At 39.6% G+C, this 16,848-nt stretch overlaps 2 protein-coding genes across 4 annotated transcripts; one reads left to right on the top strand and one right to left on the bottom strand.

Annotated features, from left to right (window-relative positions):
* Window positions 1–5,022: 5,022 nt before the first annotated feature.
* LOC104612594 (uncharacterized) lies at window positions 5,023–5,466 on the top strand. The gene has a single exon (XM_010280056.3). It carries the CDS (start codon window positions 5,023–5,025, stop codon window positions 5,464–5,466), a length of 444 nt encoding a protein of 147 aa, XP_010278358.1.
* Window positions 5,467–6,246: 780 nt separating this feature from the next.
* Window positions 6,247–13,628, bottom strand: LOC104612593 (beta-glucuronosyltransferase GlcAT14A-like). 3 transcript variants are annotated; one of them, XM_088894406.1, is made up of 6 exons: window positions 13,275–13,628; window positions 13,132–13,180; window positions 11,933–13,034; window positions 9,069–9,144; window positions 8,855–8,970; window positions 6,247–6,859 (listed from the first exon to the last, which is right to left on the bottom strand). In XM_088894406.1, the coding sequence occupies exons 3-6, from the start codon at window positions 12,531–12,533 to the stop codon at window positions 6,312–6,314; spliced, it is 1,341 nt and encodes a 446-aa protein (XP_088750532.1). In that variant the 5' UTR covers window positions 12,534–13,034; window positions 13,132–13,180; window positions 13,275–13,628; the 3' UTR covers window positions 6,247–6,311. The 3 variants fall into 3 exon arrangements, with proteins under 3 accessions (XP_088750532.1, XP_010278356.1, XP_010278355.1); XM_010280054.3 differs by having other exon boundaries at window positions 11,933–13,180; XM_010280053.3 differs by having other exon boundaries at window positions 11,933–13,628.
* Between the last annotated feature and the right edge of the window lie 3,220 nt (window positions 13,629–16,848).

Genomic DNA, 16,848 nt, shown 5'->3' with positions numbered 1-16,848 from the left:
GTGGGCTTCAAGTCACTCTCTCGGAATTGGAGTTTGTCGAAGGCCGCTTTAAAAAGGATGTCTACCGAACTGCCGAAGTCAACGAGTACGCGTTGGACTTCGAAGTCGTTGATCTTCACCTTTATGACAAGTGCGTCATCGTGGGGGTAGTGGACCCCGCACGCATCATCTTCGGTGAAGAATATGGGGTCTTCCGTCCTAGGCCGCTTTGGGGGATTTTGTTCTTCTCTGGCGGCCTCCCGGGTTGATGCCCGAGCTACTGCCGAGGTGCATCCTACTACGATCGATCCTCCAACAATCATGTGGATTGTTCCCCGAACTGGTCTTTCCTCCGGGGACTGCTTCTGCGATTCAGCTGGCCGGCTGCTAGACTCGGGAGCATCTCTGCTGTGCTCTCCCTACCAACCTGTCTTATTACTATTATTGTTATTATTATTATGCTGTACAAAATTTCTTAGGTACCCGCGACGGATAAGTTCTTCTATCTTGTCGTGGAGATTATTACAATGTTCGGTGCTATGACCGTGGTCTCTATGGAAACTGCAGTACAAGTTTTTATTCCTCTCGTTCGGGTTTCCCTTCAGACGAGGTGGCCATTTCACGTACGGGGCGTCTTTGATTGTCATTAAGATCTCAGCCTGCTTCGCGTTTAAGGGCATGTAGTCCGTCCGACCTACTAAGGGAGCTCGGAATGGCAGGCTTGGCTTCGTCCCCCGAGTTGGGTCTTTCTTCCTCCTGTCATCTGGGTTGGAGGGTTCGCCTTTCCCTCTTCCTTTTTTCGATCCCACTTTCAGTCCTTTGGTTGATCTCCTCCTCTGTTCTTATGAATTTGTCTGCGAGCTTGAGGAATTCAGCTACGGTCGCAGGCAGGTTAACTACCATGTGCCACCTGAACTCCTTGTGTGTCACACCCCTTTTGGCTGCCACGAGCTGTACCGTGGGGTCTAGACGCGGTATCTGCAAGCACGCGTCATTGAACCGTTTGACATAGCCCCGGATGGACTCTCCTTCCCTCTGGACTATTCCAAGGAGGCTCTCCTCGGTTCGAGGGCACCGCTTGCTAGTAACAAAGTGCGCGGTGAAGACTTGCACGAACTAGGTCCAGCTTCTTATCGACCCGGGGGGCCAGGTTCCTGTACCAGGTGTGGGCCACTCCCCTGAAGGTGGTAGTGAAGGCCACACACATGCAGGACTCGCTGGCCCTCTTCAGGTGCATTTGGGACTGGAAAGCATCGACGTGGTCATTGGGGTCAAAGGACCCATCATACTTGTCTAGGGGAGGGAGTTTGAAATCTTTGGGAATGGGAACCGCAAGGAGTTCTGATGACAGGGGGAAGGAACTGAGAGAATAGGGGCAAATTTTACCTCGTCTGAGCTTGTTTTTTCTTTACCTCGGAGCTCGGGCAGGATGCGGGTGGTAGTTCGGTGACTTCACTGTTGCTTAGAAGGCCTAGTATTGGCTCTACTTGCCTCGGTGTTGCCGAGCTCGATCGGCCCGGACTGTTGGTAGTCCGCGGCCAGGATGCCAAATTGGTTCTCTGCGAGTGGGAGCTCGAACTTAGACTGTCGAGGTGCTGACTTCGGCAAGGAGGTTCCTGATCTTCCGGCGAGCTGCGAGGCGGGGGTAATTGGTCTTTCCCTCCTGCCCGGGGATGAGGCCTGGCTCCTGGAGGGGTTCTGAAGTTGGGAAGCTTCCCCTTGGTGAAGGCACCCGCCCTTAGGGGAGGGCTTGACCGGCTTCGGAGCAGGGTGCTGAGGTGAGAGCTGTGGTTGGTTCGGAGGCAGTTGAGGGAACTGCTGTTGATAGTGACACTGAGAAATGTGGTGCAGTACTTGCTGCTGATGGAGTCGATGTTGCTGGAACTACTGCATTTGGGCTTGCATTGCCCGCATGCACTGCATCAAGTCATCAAGCTAGTTCTGGCTGGTCGCCAGAGAGACAACAGTTGGTTCGACGAAAGTTGTCTCGATAGGGGGGGAAGAGGAACATTCACAGGTGCCACCGCACTCGGTGCATTGAGGTTAGGGATTCCGTCCATCGATAGGGGGACAGTGAACTATCCGATACATACAGTGGCGGGCTGAGGCTGTTCCCCTACAACATTCAAGTCGGCGTTGTGCCTGTTGCTGCTGGAGGAAGCCATGGGAGCTAAGGTTTCTTTGAGAGAGAGAGAGTTAAAGGTTAGGGTAGGCATTTTGAAGTGTTCCCACAGACGGCGCCAAATGATGATGTGCAATCCGGTCGGTCCTAGCTTCTGGTTACCTTGCCTCTGACGAATTTGGAGGTGTCTGAAACAAGGAAGAAAATGGAGACTTCCGGGGAGGAACCCAGTTGGAACACTCCGAAGCTCAAGTTAGTGCTCTTGAGAAGGCAAGGGAAATGAGGGACTTCAAGACCAGAAAGCACAAGAATCACATACCTCCTTTGGGGGAAGGGGGCCTTTTATAATCACCCTGGTACACTCACTCTCATACCTCTGCCAGATCGGGCATCATTACCTCCGCCAGATCGGGTGTCATCATTTCTGTCAGACGCTAGTTCGGGTGTCATAACCTCTGCTAGACGCCAGTTCGGGTGTCATAACCTCTGCCAGTTGCCAGTTTGGGTGTCATAACCGCCACTGTCCTTGTTAGGGCCATCTCTGCCACGCCTGAGATGGCGGTGGCAGGTGGCCGTTGGAGGGCGGCTGTCATGTGTCGGACCCCTAATCAGTCAAGCGTGAGCCGCCTCCGTGTACGGGCATCCTGGGCGTCAGGTACGGTTGTTCAGTTAGGCGACTTGGAGCTGAAGTGGTGTGCGGGGTGGTCTTGAGTTTGGATAGAAGTGTGGCCCGAACTGCCCCAGGGTGGGCCAGCTCGGGTTTTTTCCCTTTGCGCTCCTTGTAAAGCTCGGGACCTCCAAGGGAGAGCTCGGGTTCTTCCTTGGGGAGCTCGGGTCGTGGGTTCCTTTTTTGGGGGAGCTTGGGGCTCCCTTTCTCGGAGCTCGGGTTGTGGGCCCGCTGTCGTGCCGTGCTGGCATTTCTGCCATGTCACTCTCGGTTGCTTCCACGTGTCGCGTGGCCAAGGGGTCGGGCCAAATCATCCTCCATCATATATGTATTATTTTATATTCAATTTATGTTTTTAATTAAGTATTTAATTTTTATTTATAAAAGTATTAAAATTTATAATTTAAGACAAAAAAAGGGTTTTTTTCACAAAAATAGCGGGGCAAGGAATCTACAACGCCTTGGGACACATAGATCTTGAAAAGTTACCCAAAATAAAAAATAATCACCTCAATCAGACATCGGAGCGCAAAGTTATGGCCTCTTGAAGTTTGCATATATAGTTAGTATGCAACCCGGTCATCGAGTTGACCGGGTCAGCGATCCAACCGTCTAGGTTGGACGTTTTTTGACAAAGTCAATGGTTTTTGGCATTTCTCCAGGTTTTATTCGAATCGAACCCGGAATCTTGATCAGGTGACGGTTTGAACAGTTCAACCGACCGGGTCAATGGTAGGTTGAAAACACTTATCCAAATTCAATCCTTCCAAGACCAGGATGGTCGGGCCACCATTTGACAGACCACCCTCAATGTAGTCCAAATCATCAAACATATATATATATATACTCACACACAAAATGGGTGTATTCTCCGAGCGCTAAATCAAATCTACTCGTGTGAGTAGATTAACAATTTCATATACAAGCATTTCATACGTGTGATTGTCTCTCCCCCATCAATCTCTTGAACCTTCTTTATAGGCTGTTTGGCTTCTCGGAGAAGCTTATGCCCCCTCTCTCCCTCTCTTGAACAATGAATTAAGTCATCTCCTCTCCCCGTGGTTTCTCACTTAGCTATCTCCTCTCCCCCCTTTTTCTCTCAGTCCTCCATAGCCATCGCGTTAACTCTCTAGCTCAATCTCTTTTTTTTTGGAAAAACTTCAATCTCTTAAACTATTTCTAAGTTTTAGGAAATTGATTTATTCACCCCTAATATTTTGAAATTACTTTAAAGTACTCCAGCTTTTATAATAATTGATTAAAAAAAACTATTTTACCCATCATTCTTCTTTAAATTTTCAAGACATTCTAATTATTAAATATTTTTGAATTATTTAATTATTTAAATTTTCAAGACATTCTAATTATTAAAGTACTCCAGCTTTAATTATTTTAATTTTAATTAATTATTAAATATTTTAGTAGTTTTTAAGACATTCTAATTATTAAATATTTTTGAATTATTTCAGACTTTATTACTATTTTTATTATTATTTTAATTCTTAATAGATACTTTCCAATTTTATTCTTATTTTAATAAATTATTTATTATTTTTTATAATTTTTATTTGTATTATTATTAATTATTTTAATTTTTAATAATTATTAAATATTTTAATAGTTTTAAGATATTAATTTGCTAATTATTAAATATTTTCTCATTGCTTCATGGACTTTATTACTATTTTCATTATTATTTTAACTTTTAATTATTTATTTTTAATTTATAAGTTTATATGTATTTTTCAATTTTATTCTTATTTTAATAAATTATTTTTTATTTTTATAATTTATTCATATTTTTGAATTTAATATTTTATTTATATAAAATAGTACAAATTGAACTTAAATTTACCAAATAATCTATTCTAAGGATAAAATAGTAAAATCAAAGCATTTAAGATATTAAAAGTTTATTCCAACACAAACAAACTTAATATTCAAAATTTTAAAAAAATAAAAAAAAACATCAATCTCTCTTTTTAAATTAAAAATACTTTTACTATTTTAACTTTTGATATTTCAGATTTCAAATTTATCAAACGCCACCTAAGAATCGAATCTCAAAAACTTAGGGTTCTAACTCGTAAACGCGTGGAATTGTGAGTTATCACCATAACATTAACAAGCAGTCAAGCAGTACAACAGGATTTAGGGAGGCGTCCCTGGACTGAAGCACGAGGAAACACGTAGTAATCCACGTTCTTCCTAGCATCAACGCGGTACCTCTTCACTGTATCTCCATCGATTGATCATGGATTCCAAGCCCGCAAACCCCAAACCCCTGGAAGATATTTTCGACTCCTCTGTTAATTTAGAGGAGACCCATTTTCAGGAGGGTTACAAAGACGGTTTTAACGATGGTCTCGTCTTGGGGAAGCAAGAAGGGAGAGAAGTAGGTCTCAAACTGGGGTTCGAGGTTGGGGAGGAATTAGGGTTTTATCGAGGTTGCGTCGATGTCTGGAACGCTGCAAATCGAGTTGACTCCAGCTGCTTTTCGTCCAGGGTTCAGAAAAACATCAGACAGATGGAAGAGTTGATTGAAAAATACCCATTTTTGGATCCAGAAAACGAGAGTGTCCAGGAAATTATGGATGCGTTGAGGTCGAAATTCAGGGCCATTTCGGCCACCTTGTCGTTAAAATTGGAATATGATGGGTACCCTAAGTCCACCGATGTTAAGGACTTGGAATTTTGATGAAGTTTCTCTGTTCATGGTTATCTGTACTGTACTGATTGCTTTTTCCTTCTTGTAACCTATTTTCTAATTCATAACTTTGCCTTAAAGATAGACAAAAGGATAAACTCTTCGGATGATTAATTGATTATTATTTGAGAAGAGCTTCAGTCAATCTTCTTATCTAGGTTGTGTCTGCCTAGTCAGAACGGTTCATCTTCCCAGTTTAATTACCAACATTCGGTGCTTGTTTTTTTTTTTTTTTATCAAAATCGTATTTTTGGAGAAGGCATGGCCAAATTCATCTGCAACTGCAGGTATTTGCTGTCCCGATAGCAGGAGTTATTTTGAAATACAAACAGGTGACGTTGATGAAAGTATTAAAGGGTCTTGATTCAACAGAGAGCCCCCATAAGTTCAAATGGAATTTCATTGCCAATAATAAAAGGTGGAGGTATGGAGGTCAGAAAGTGTCTCTCGTAGGAGAACCAATAACCAATTTCTGGGCACTTGCTTTTTATGTAGATTTTGATTCTAAAAACAGTAATCATTGATTCAGTGGTTCCAGTTCCAGAACTCAAAATATCACTTATTTCTCATGTTTTCAATTTCAACCATACCACACCTATTTAAGACCATAGTACAGAATACCCCTTAAATGATGAACTTTGTGCTCTCAAATGCCTTATCGGGTCAGGCTCAAGTTTTCAAATTTAAACCCGATTTTAAGCATCAAGAATCCAACCAGAGGGTTTCCCAGGTCATCCTAGATTAATTTCGATAGATGCATTAGCTATTGTGCTGTAAATTTAACCTGATTATAACCACATCAATTTACATGAACCTTTTACAACTCCACTAATGCATCAATGTACACTTCGATTGACTGAATTTGATGCCTGAAATGAACATCGCTTGCTGTAAAGATCTTCAGACAAAAGTTTCTGTAACAGTTCTTTCAACCTCTCAGCACCCACACCTGGACTAAATACTGAATCATTACCTCTCAAGGAGCAGGGGTCAGATCCTCCATCTGAACTCCCAATGCACCATGCACCAGGAGCAAACTGGTCTTTGGGCCTACCCAGAAGCTCCTTGTCAATCTTGTCTAAGACTGGGTCATCCTTGGCAAACTTCCGGGCAAATGGGGCACCGCTTTTGACCATGCCATTTAAGTCCTTCATTGTCAAAGAGCGGGGGTGCTGCTTTGGAGGATTATCCCAAGCAATATAGTGGAGGTCATGGCTCACAGCAGTGTTACGGAACTCTTCTGTGTTGCAGATAACAGTGTGGAAGTAGCCTTCTGGTGATGAGACAAAATTCGTGTAATACATAAGGAGAGTTCGGGGGAGATTGTCCCAACCCCATATACAGTATTCAAGGAAGGACCTGCTGAGCATCACCCATGCTGAACCTGTAATAAAAAAGGAAAATAAATTTATCAATAATTTAGATTGAGATTAAGACAGATTTTTGGAGAATGACTTCCACAGAAAAAAACGAGTAGGCAAAAAACTTCATAAAGTAAGTTTTACAGACGGAAGTAGCTTCTATGATTGTAGGCATTAGAGTTGCACAACCATGGGTTATAAGAATTAAGAACCCAAAATGTACAAGGGAACGGTTAAGGGCTCCTCAAGGTGGTGGTCAAGGACGATTAAACCACTAGACTTAATCCTTCAGTTACATGGGCAACTCGGTTTTGATAAGATAATTCTAGTAGGGAGAAACTGCTAAGTCAAAACATGGGCATCACTATTCTATGCCTAAGAGCTTTGATCCAAGAGATCAAATAGGAGATGTTGCTTCTGCAAGGATCCTGATGGAACTAGAGTGGAATAGCCAATAAAAAATTACCACCCAATACTACACCAGAAGCATGTGTGAGAAGACTAACACACCATTTAATAACTAACACAACTTCTCATTAAAATGTTGCATACTCTTTCTCAATAGTACTGATATCATATGATAAAGTTGCCAGGCATTAGTCAGAAACACATATATTTGTTAGAAAAAAAAAAAAAAGATGTTGAAGAAAACCAAACGACTCTTCAAAGAGAAGGGGATGAAAGAATGAATCAAGTACGTACACAAAAAACTAAAGACTAAGCATATATCATATTGAGTGAACAAGTAGTCTGAATGGTTGATAATAAGGCTGTTTTCAGTAAAGATAAAACAACATAGCTTGACCAAAAATAACATGATTACATGTCAAGGCATGTTTTTGAAATAAAAATTAATACTATCCAACACTCAAATCACATCATCCCTATACCCCCACCTTGGTGATTTGGTGGTTTTCCCAACTACTACTAGCCATTTTAAGTTGTAGTATTTTAATATAGAACTTGCACAAAAAGAATGGTTTATTATGGGCATGTGCTTTTGGGCTGAAATTAACCCCACAAAAAGATGACAATGAGATGAACATCTTGGACCCTTTGAGCTCCTGCTAGTCTGTTGCATTGGAGATTCATGGGTCATGTAGTAGTAGTAGTGTTGATTAAGAATATATGGAAGAAGGAAATGTGTTGATTAGACAAAATTTTAAGTTCTTCCTTATTGGTTCAGGTTTTGAAGTCTTTGAGGGTTCAATACAGCATCTAGCAATGTTTGTGTTGATTAAACCCTAACAAATAAGAAAATAATAAAAATAAATTAGTATATAAACACACAGAATGAATATTTTAGTTCAATAATATCTATTTTATAGTTATAATCTCAAAAAATAAAGAATAAAAATTATTTTATAATAGAAAGTACAAAACTGCTAGGCGATTAGGCAAGGCGAGCCTCAAAGGACACCTTGTCGCCTAGGCATCACCTTGACGACTATGCAAATAGGCTAGCAAATACCCCATATATTATGACTTAATATTTTTCATTAGTTTCAGTGCAACAAAACTTGCCAGTGACATTGACCATAACAGAATACTTTACGAAAAGCAAAGACAGAAGAAAACTAACAGGACTTCATGCAGAAAGTGACTGAATGGCGCTAGATTGTATAATTGATTATAAACCCACTATTTTCTCATGTAGGTAGATTGTAGAATTAGACCAGATTATAGAATTGATTACAAAATCCACACACCAAATCCATACCAAAAACCTTGAGTTCAAGTCCTATTCTGGACATAATTCAGATTATAGTGTGCAATTTAACAATTACAAGAAAATTTTGATATGATTTTCATAGACCAAAAGGCTAGCAATTGCTTCAAATGATGTATTCAACCATATCATAAACCAGCTTGATTATGTGCTACCATGTAATGAATATGTATATGGTCTTCGCTTGCTTGATTTCAAAAGAACTTCAGTGTAAATTCATCATATCAATCAGATCAAATTATTACACTTGTACGAGGACAGTATGACATAATCAAGTAGATGCTGTTACCAGTAAATAATTTAAAAAATGTTGGAAGGGAACGCCGTTGAGTAGTCCAAAAAATATTAGACTTTTTTGATAAGTAAAGACCTGGATCAACGATGATTGGTCTTGCTCTTTGGTTCCTGTAAAATTTTGTAAGATTGTTATGTAGGGTATACCAAAGGTGTAATTGAAGATGACAAAAACTTGAAATGTTTATGTTATACAGTCATGTACTTACAATTTCCACCCAATAATGGGTGTATGTTCAATAAAATTGAGATCCCTGGACAAATTAGTGAAAACATGAAGCAGATCTGTGCAAAAAAAGAAAATTGAATAAGATTTATTTGCCATACAGGGACCATAGTTATGCATAAACTTGTATGCGCATGTCTGCTTCTGTGTATTTCCAGGGTAATAGTACAATAACCTAGGATTATAGCATAGAAATAATGGAGACAGTGAGCTAAATTTAAAACTTCTCCTAGACAATGGCATCCATGTATGTAGGTCAAAGCAAGAGCAGTAAAGCCTCAATACAATATTTCGAAATCCTGTGTGCAACTTATTGTCTATTTTATCAAATATGTCATTCTTAGATACCAAATGACTTCGCAGTCAAGATAATTGAAACATATTTAAAAAACTTGTCATATTTGACCAAGACATGCTTCTATTGGACCTCCTTACTGCTGGTGGGAAAGGTGGAATAGAACATATAATCTCATTGTTGTTCACTATTTAGGCTGCAATTTAGGAGATTCTAACCAATGTCTGGAACTTCCAACTTTAAACCACTAGTTAACAAGGATATTGAACTGTGTTTTCAGGCCTTACTGCAAGGTACCTGCCAAAGGGGCTTCAGAAAACAAAACAAAGATAAATTTATATAATTTGTTTCAGACTTTCAGTTGTTATTATATATGTTTGTCAGAAAGTACAGTTTGTTTGACAATGCAACAGAAAAAGACTAAAACTAGAAAAGGCTGATGTAGGTGAAAGTTAATACTTAATGCAATGGTATACAACTAATAACTGGAAACAACAGATATAGGATTTGCGAGTGTCTAACACTTGAATATGACAAGGTGTCTGACATTGCCAACTCAACTCAATAGAGCTTCATGCCCTCATCATAATATGTCTGACACTGGCAAGTTCCAGATGAGAAAAGTGAATATGCCCATTATATAGCTAAATCGCCTTCATATAAGAAGCTTCACAATTAACTTCACTTGAACATGTGGGTACCTGTTAATTGTTAAGTTACCTCTTAAGGTATTCTAGTGTATCCTAACTTTTACCATTTAAAATTTAAACTGGTAAGACATGTAATTCAGAGAAAAGTTGAACCAGAGTTTGGAAACCTAGCAAATGTGTCACTGACAGGACATGACTGGAGTATTTCGAATTCAATATGGAGGTTAAGAAAACGTCCAACTTATTGGTACCAATTAACTCCAGGGCTGTGATCAAGTCCCTCAAAAAGTTTGGAAACCCAAATTGAATACCAAAACTTCTCATCCAGTTTACAAATCAAAATAAATAAAGAAGTAAACAAAAAACAAAAACTCCTCATCCAGTTCAGATATGGTGGTCTACAAGCAATTTCAAGAACAAACACGATGCTGAAGGTGTAGGTAATGCATGAAGTCAAAGGTTAGTTACTTAAATCTCAACCCAATGCCAAACAGAAAGTAACTTAAGAATCTGTTTAATTTAATCTACTTTTAGCCTAAATTAGATTTAGAGATGTCAAAACTCGCCCATTTGATTTCTTATCACCCAAAGGATATCCAACTGCCTATCCAACAAGTTGGTGATATGGTTCAGACATAAATCTAGCAAGTTATTGCCAATTTGTGAACCATGTAGAAGTTTGTACCAATGTTAAGACCTTGGGCTGACAAGTGCAAAAATGTGGATTTGTGTCTGAAAGTGTCCACTTGTGAGGGAAAAAAACAAAAACAAAGGTTAGGTCTGTATCCTGATGACCGGAAAAATCATTGAGTAACAACCCATCAAGATTCTCTATGTTTGATTTTTTTTTGGATTTTTGGAATAGAGTTTTGTTAGTTATGGGCTTCTTTTCAATGTTTCAGCAGAAATTATATTAGAAGCAGAGTGGAAGTTGCAATGAGTCAAAGGCCTATGTTTAGAACATATCAATACAGTTTAGTTAGTTCCTAAGTCTTTCCATCTTTTATATGATGCTGAGTCTTTTTCAATTATATGATACTGAGAGTTTCTAAGCAATCTTAGATTCAGAAAACAAGTGTTTATAAGGTCTGCATAACAGTTATAAATATATGTTTGATGTTGATTTCCACAAAATATTGGGTAATTTCTCCTAATAGATTCTCTAAATGGTGATGTCTGGACAACCCTTGTTCATCCTATTTTGTTCTTTCGCATGTTTCAACTTCCACCTCTGGATACATGAATAATTCTTAGGGCCTATCATAGATCACTCCTACCCCATAAACCATCCTCTGTAGGTTCCAAGGAATTAGAGCAGAATCTCATCCTATCCCTCTTGATATGGAAGCATTTAAGCCTCCACAAGTACCCAACAACCCAGAAAACCTAGAGCTACAATTCTACAAAATAATTAGAATAGATCTGAACTACATTGGAGTAATCCTTGGATCATTTTGGAGGAAAATAATGTAAAACCAAAATTTCAGTTGTTAATTGTTACACCATAAGGTCCATGACTACTAAGAATATCACTGGTGTCTAAGGAGTGAAAGCAAGTGTCTAACTATCAACCATAGACAATAAAATAATAAAAAAATGTTCAAGACAATGGATTATACCAAATGAAGAAAGCATACATCTAGCGACTCCAAAAACCATATGAAGAATAAAAGAACAAATAAAAAGCAAAAGCCCACTACTGACGAGATCTGATTTTGTCCTCGCAAAACTGGGGTCCTCACACTCTCCTCACAACACTTGCAGCCGTGCATTGGGAACATCTCCTTACTTGTATGTTTTCTTTCATGGGAAGATGATCCCAATGCACGGCTGCAAGTGTTGCGACTTGTAAGAACTGTGTGAAGACCAAATTTGAGGACGAAATCTGGATTCACTACTGACCATCTTGTGTGACAAGAGGATAATCTGAAGCACTGAGGTTAATAAACCAGTCCCAATCAATGCTCTCCTTCAACATAATAGCTACGGCTTGAAGAGTAGAAGCTATCATCGTAGGGCCCCTGTAAGTTACCAAGTTAGATTGCGCCATTACACGCACATTCTCCACTTGACGAAATGTTGGATCAATTTTTATAGTTGTGGTCAATTCTATTCTTTCACGAGGAGGAGCCTCAAGATCCAAATGCAGAATGTATTGATTTCTTGGATGATACACAGCCTGTAAAGTCCTCCTCATTCTCCGAGTGTCGCCCTTTGTTCCCGAAATGAGATAAGCTATTCTTGGTGCTTCCATTTTTGAATTTCTAGGCCGACCAAAAGATCTCTTCAAGTTTGATTCCACAAAATACTCACTAGTATCCTCCATTCGAGCAAATGAAATGAAGTCAAATGAAAGAGGATCTTTTCCATGGGGAGAGGAGAAAAGCCCAAAAGATGTTGCCAAAAACAGAGTAACAGACACGAGCAAACTCGCAAAAAATGGAGGAATCCACCTTCTATCAGTAAATGCCCTTCCAGAGTGAGGATGGGCATTCTTCCTCATTACTTGTTTAAAGTAGTTAATAATATAGAAATGGCCTGTTTATCAATCCCTGACTTCTTAGGGTTCCAATCCTCAAGACAAGCAATCCAAATCTTCTTAAGTGAGAAAGAAGCTCCGGAAAGAAGAGTAAGAAAACCAAAGAGAAGCAAAGAGCTTTGGTAACGGAACCAAAGCCACCATATCCGAGGGATGATTAACATTTAATCTAGGCCTACCCTACTGACTTCGAAACCGAAACATAGGTTTTGAATAAAGTTGATACATTCACCTCTGTAGACAGACTATATAAAGTAGTTCAGTTTAAAACCAAAATTGGAATTTCGAAATCTTTGATCTATCCAAACTTAGGAAGCCAGAAAGCAGATGCCAAGTCCAACCGAAACAAGTTCTATTTTTCTCCCCAGACCTGAGAACTCCAAACAAAGACCTCAAAGCGCTCACCTTCTTAAAAAATGAGAACACCTTCCGTAAAACAGCAACATATGAAAAGGTGAAATCAATCTGTAAGGTAGGACTTTGTGAAGAAGTGATTTCCGGATCTTATAACGTGAAGAGATGGAATAGGAAACTAAATTGGGTAGAGAAATAGAAAGCAAACCTAATTTGAGGACCGGTCATGCTGAAACTTCGAATTCAAGATTCAGATGCTTCAAGGGACAGCAAGAAATGGAAAATGTCATATGTATATTAAACTAAAAAAACGACAGAAACGGCTTGATAGAATAAAAAACGGTTGCGTACTAAAGAAGTGACGAGTCCAATGAAGATGACATGGAAGAACCTCGGAAGGTCGAACTGTTGCTTCTTTTTTTCTGAAGTCTCGAGTTTCAGATTAAAAAGATAGGGCAGAGAGAGCTAAGGTCGACAGAGGATTGGTGATCAAAGGAAAACTTTTATTAAAAAACCTCCATTAATAAACACATTAAAGTTTGGAGCTTCTGAAATCTGAGTGGAACACACACTCTCTCTCTCTGTATCTCAGTATCTCTGAAGAAAAATTAGTTTAAATGGTCCGGCTGTCTGGGAGAGGACATTTGTCGTACACAAAAATTTAAAGGATATTCCCCGGAAGAACGAAGGAATTTTTTTTTCTTTGAAGGCGAATGAGAACGAAGGAATTGAATTTGAGTATTACTGTATTAGGTAGAATTTTTTTAATTATTATTTTGGGGTAAAAGTACGCATTATCGCATCGTATCGATACTTAGAAACGGCCGAAACATTTTTTTTTAGTTTTTTTTTTATTTTGGTTATTTGGGAAGTTTTTTTTAATTTTTATTTTATTATTAGAAAAAGTTGGGGGGTCCAAATGCAGGTGCTTCGGACTGTATTTTTTTCAAAAGATACTATACAATACGATACGCCCGATACGGGGCATATAGTATCGATACTTTGAATCATGGGTATTAGGTAGGAATGACGAATGAGATTTTTTTTTTTTGATACGCAAATGAAACATCCATTAAAAACTAACCAGCAAACAAAACAAAGGAAAGACTCACGAGAGGTTAGCTTGAATCAGAGCTAACAAGGGATTGAATCCAAGCAGGGCAGTTAAAGATGAATAGACCCCGATCCTAGAAACCTCTCTGAGCCAAAGTATGAGAACTGGAACTACAACTCCTATTCACAAAAGAAAAGGAAACTGAAAAGGATTTGGACACACTCAAAATATCCTTTAGCAGGGTTTTTACAGTAGCTGGAACCTCTGAGAAGCCTTTTAGAATGGCATTCACAATCTCCTAGCAATCAGATTCAAGCACACAAAAAGAGAGGCCCGCCACCTTTGCCAAGTCTAAGCCTTGCCTAACCGCAATAGCTTCAGCCTGAAGAGCTGAAGCCACAAAAACAAGTCCATAGCAGGCTGCCACACAAGCACCATTGTGATCTCTGATCACAGCACCAAAACTTCCTAAACTAGGATGTCTGAAACCTCCATCCACATTCATCTTAAAAACACCTGCATGGCTGCACAGGGAGGCACCCAAAAAATGTTGCAGCTCCAGGTTATTTCAGATACACTCATACCTTCTGAGAAGCTCTTCGAATTCTCTGTCATGAGCGACAATTGCCTACAAACATCCGAAAGGATAAGATTCACATTGGAACTATCATTATCAAAGATAACTTTGTTTCTGGCTTTCCAAATGAACCAAAGCAAATAGGTTGTGTTTTGGAGAAGAAAGGTTGAGTTTTCTTTTGAAACTTTGCAGGATTGGATCCATCCAGCAAACCGGTCAGTGAAGTTTATAGTTGGAGGATAAACCTCCATTCTTGTATTGAAACAACTTCCAAACCACACCTTCCTTATCACCTCACAGGAACATAAGGCATGAAAGACAATCTCAGGTTCTTTACCACAAAGTCTACAATTCTCGGAGTTGATAATTTTGCTTTGGACCAGATTAGAGCTAACTGGGAGAGCGTTCCTACAGCATTTCCAAAGGAAAGATTTTATCTTCGGTTCCACTAGTAATTTCCAAATTGCTTTCCATAGAGTACTTCTTGGCACAAGGTTAGTCACATTGTTCTCTGAAACCTGAATTTGTTTTGCCAGAAAATAGGCCAACTTGACACTGAAATTACCTTTAGTGTCTGGGATCCAAGCTAAAACATCATCCCACTCACCCCTAGCTAAATTGATTTTTTCAATTTGGTCAGCAATAGTCCCACTGAAGCAACCCTAGATTACTTTAGCATTCCATCTTCTATTCTCAAAATCAATAAGCTCATTGACAAATTGAGGAGTACCTGGTCTAGGATTTGGCCCCATAACCCTAAAGCCCTCCACCCCCAGGAGCCACGTGTAGGCAACTTGTCCCTAAGAAAATTTTTATTTATGAAATATTTGTTTTGAATTACTTGTGCCCACAGACTATTCTCTTTATTTGCTAGCCTCTAGGCTAACTTGGCTAAGAAAGCCACATTGAAACAATGAGGTTCCCTGAAGCCAAGGCCACCATTGCCTTTGTTTTCTGTTAAGGACTTCCAAGAAAGCCAATGAATCTTGATTTACTCATTTGATATTTCCCCCACCAGAAGGACCTTTGGAGCTTGTTAATTTCATTACAAATTTTCTTTAGAAGAAAACAAGACATGGAGTAAGCAGGGATGGCAACAATCACTGATTTCATGAGCACCTCCTTGCCTGCTTGGGTAAGGTACCTCTCATTCCAGGCATTTGTTTTCTTTTGCACCCTCTCTATCAGAAAGGAGAAAAGATTTGCTTTGGATTTGCCCATCTAGGTTGGCAAGCCCAAATACTTTGATGGGCTCCTAACAAGCTTGATTTTTAGACTTTTTGCTATTATCCTCATGAATTAGGATGGGTTTTAAAGCTAAAAAAACCTCAGATTTTGCAAAATTCACCTGTTGACCGGAGGCCTTTTCATAATTTCGAATTGCTTCCACCACATGGGCACCTTCTTGGAGGGAGGCTCCAGTAAAGGTGTAGCTATCATCTGCAAAGAAGAGGTGAGATATAATAAGACAATGAGCATTTAACTTGATACCTGACAATTTTGCATTTTGCGCTAGGTCTGTTAGGCTAGCTGAGAACATCTTAGAACACAGAATGAAAAGATAAGGGAAAGAGGGTCTCCTTGTCTTATCTCTCTCTCTGGGATGATTTTTTCAAAATGGGAGCCATTCACCAGAATTTGGTAAGTTACTGTGGTAACACATTCCATTACCCAATGTATCCATTTTGGACCAAAACCTAGAGTTTGAAGGACCCTTTCAAGAGAAGGCCATTCCAATATATCATAAGCCTTGCTCATATCAAGTTTTAGTGCCATCATCCCTCTCTTACCCTTTGAGGTTCTCATATGATGAATGAGTTCATGAGCAATGAGGATGTTATCAGTTATCATTCTGCCTGGAATGAAGGCACTTTGGTTTTTGCTAATAATGGTGTCTAGCATTGGCTTTAGCCTGTTCACTAGAACTTTGGAGATAATCTTGTATATAGTGTTGCACAGACTGATGGGCCTATAAGTTGTGTTCAGTTCCCTCAAAAGGTGGCCTGAGTGAAAGAAGCTCTTAACAACCCTAAAAACATCCTCCTTCACAATGCCCCAGTATTTCTGAAAGAAGTTTGGAAAGCCATCTGGTCCAGGTGCCTTCCTAGGGCCCATTTGGAACAAAGCTATAGTAATCTCCTCAGTAATATCTCTCTCATGCAAGTCCCTAGCATCCTCTATCAGTCTGCTATTACCAAAACTGGTCGCCATATTCAGCAAATCCCCATGAGGGTGTGAAGATTTAAAGATGCTTCCAAAATGGTTAACTAGAATTTCGGAGATCCTATCTTCAC

Source organism: Nelumbo nucifera, chromosome 1, assembly GCF_055504915.1.
Source record: "Nelumbo nucifera cultivar China Antique chromosome 1, China Antique-T2T, whole genome shotgun sequence".
Taxonomy (NCBI): domain Eukaryota; kingdom Viridiplantae; phylum Streptophyta; class Magnoliopsida; order Proteales; family Nelumbonaceae; genus Nelumbo; species Nelumbo nucifera.
This window is presented reverse-complemented; position numbering and strand designations above follow the sequence as displayed.

What these genes read in the sequence shown, in the direction of transcription:
- LOC104612594 (XM_010280056.3), top strand. Translation starts at nt 5,023, where the DNA reads ATGGATTCCAAGCCCGCAAACCCCAAACCCCTGGAAGATATTTTCGAC.
- LOC104612593 (XM_010280053.3), bottom strand. Translation starts at nt 12,533, where the DNA reads ATGAGGAAGAATGCCCATCCTCACTCTGGAAGGGCATTTACTGATAGA. An exon ending in TCCTCTTGTCACACAAGATG is followed by an intron (nt 9,145 to 11,932) that starts GTCAGTAGTGAA and finishes TTTTTTGCACAG; the next exon opens with ATCTGCTTCATGTTTTCACT. An exon ending in ATTTTTTAAATTATTTACTG is followed by an intron (nt 6,860 to 8,854) that starts GTAACAGCATCT and finishes TTTTTATTACAG; the next exon opens with GTTCAGCATGGGTGATGCTC.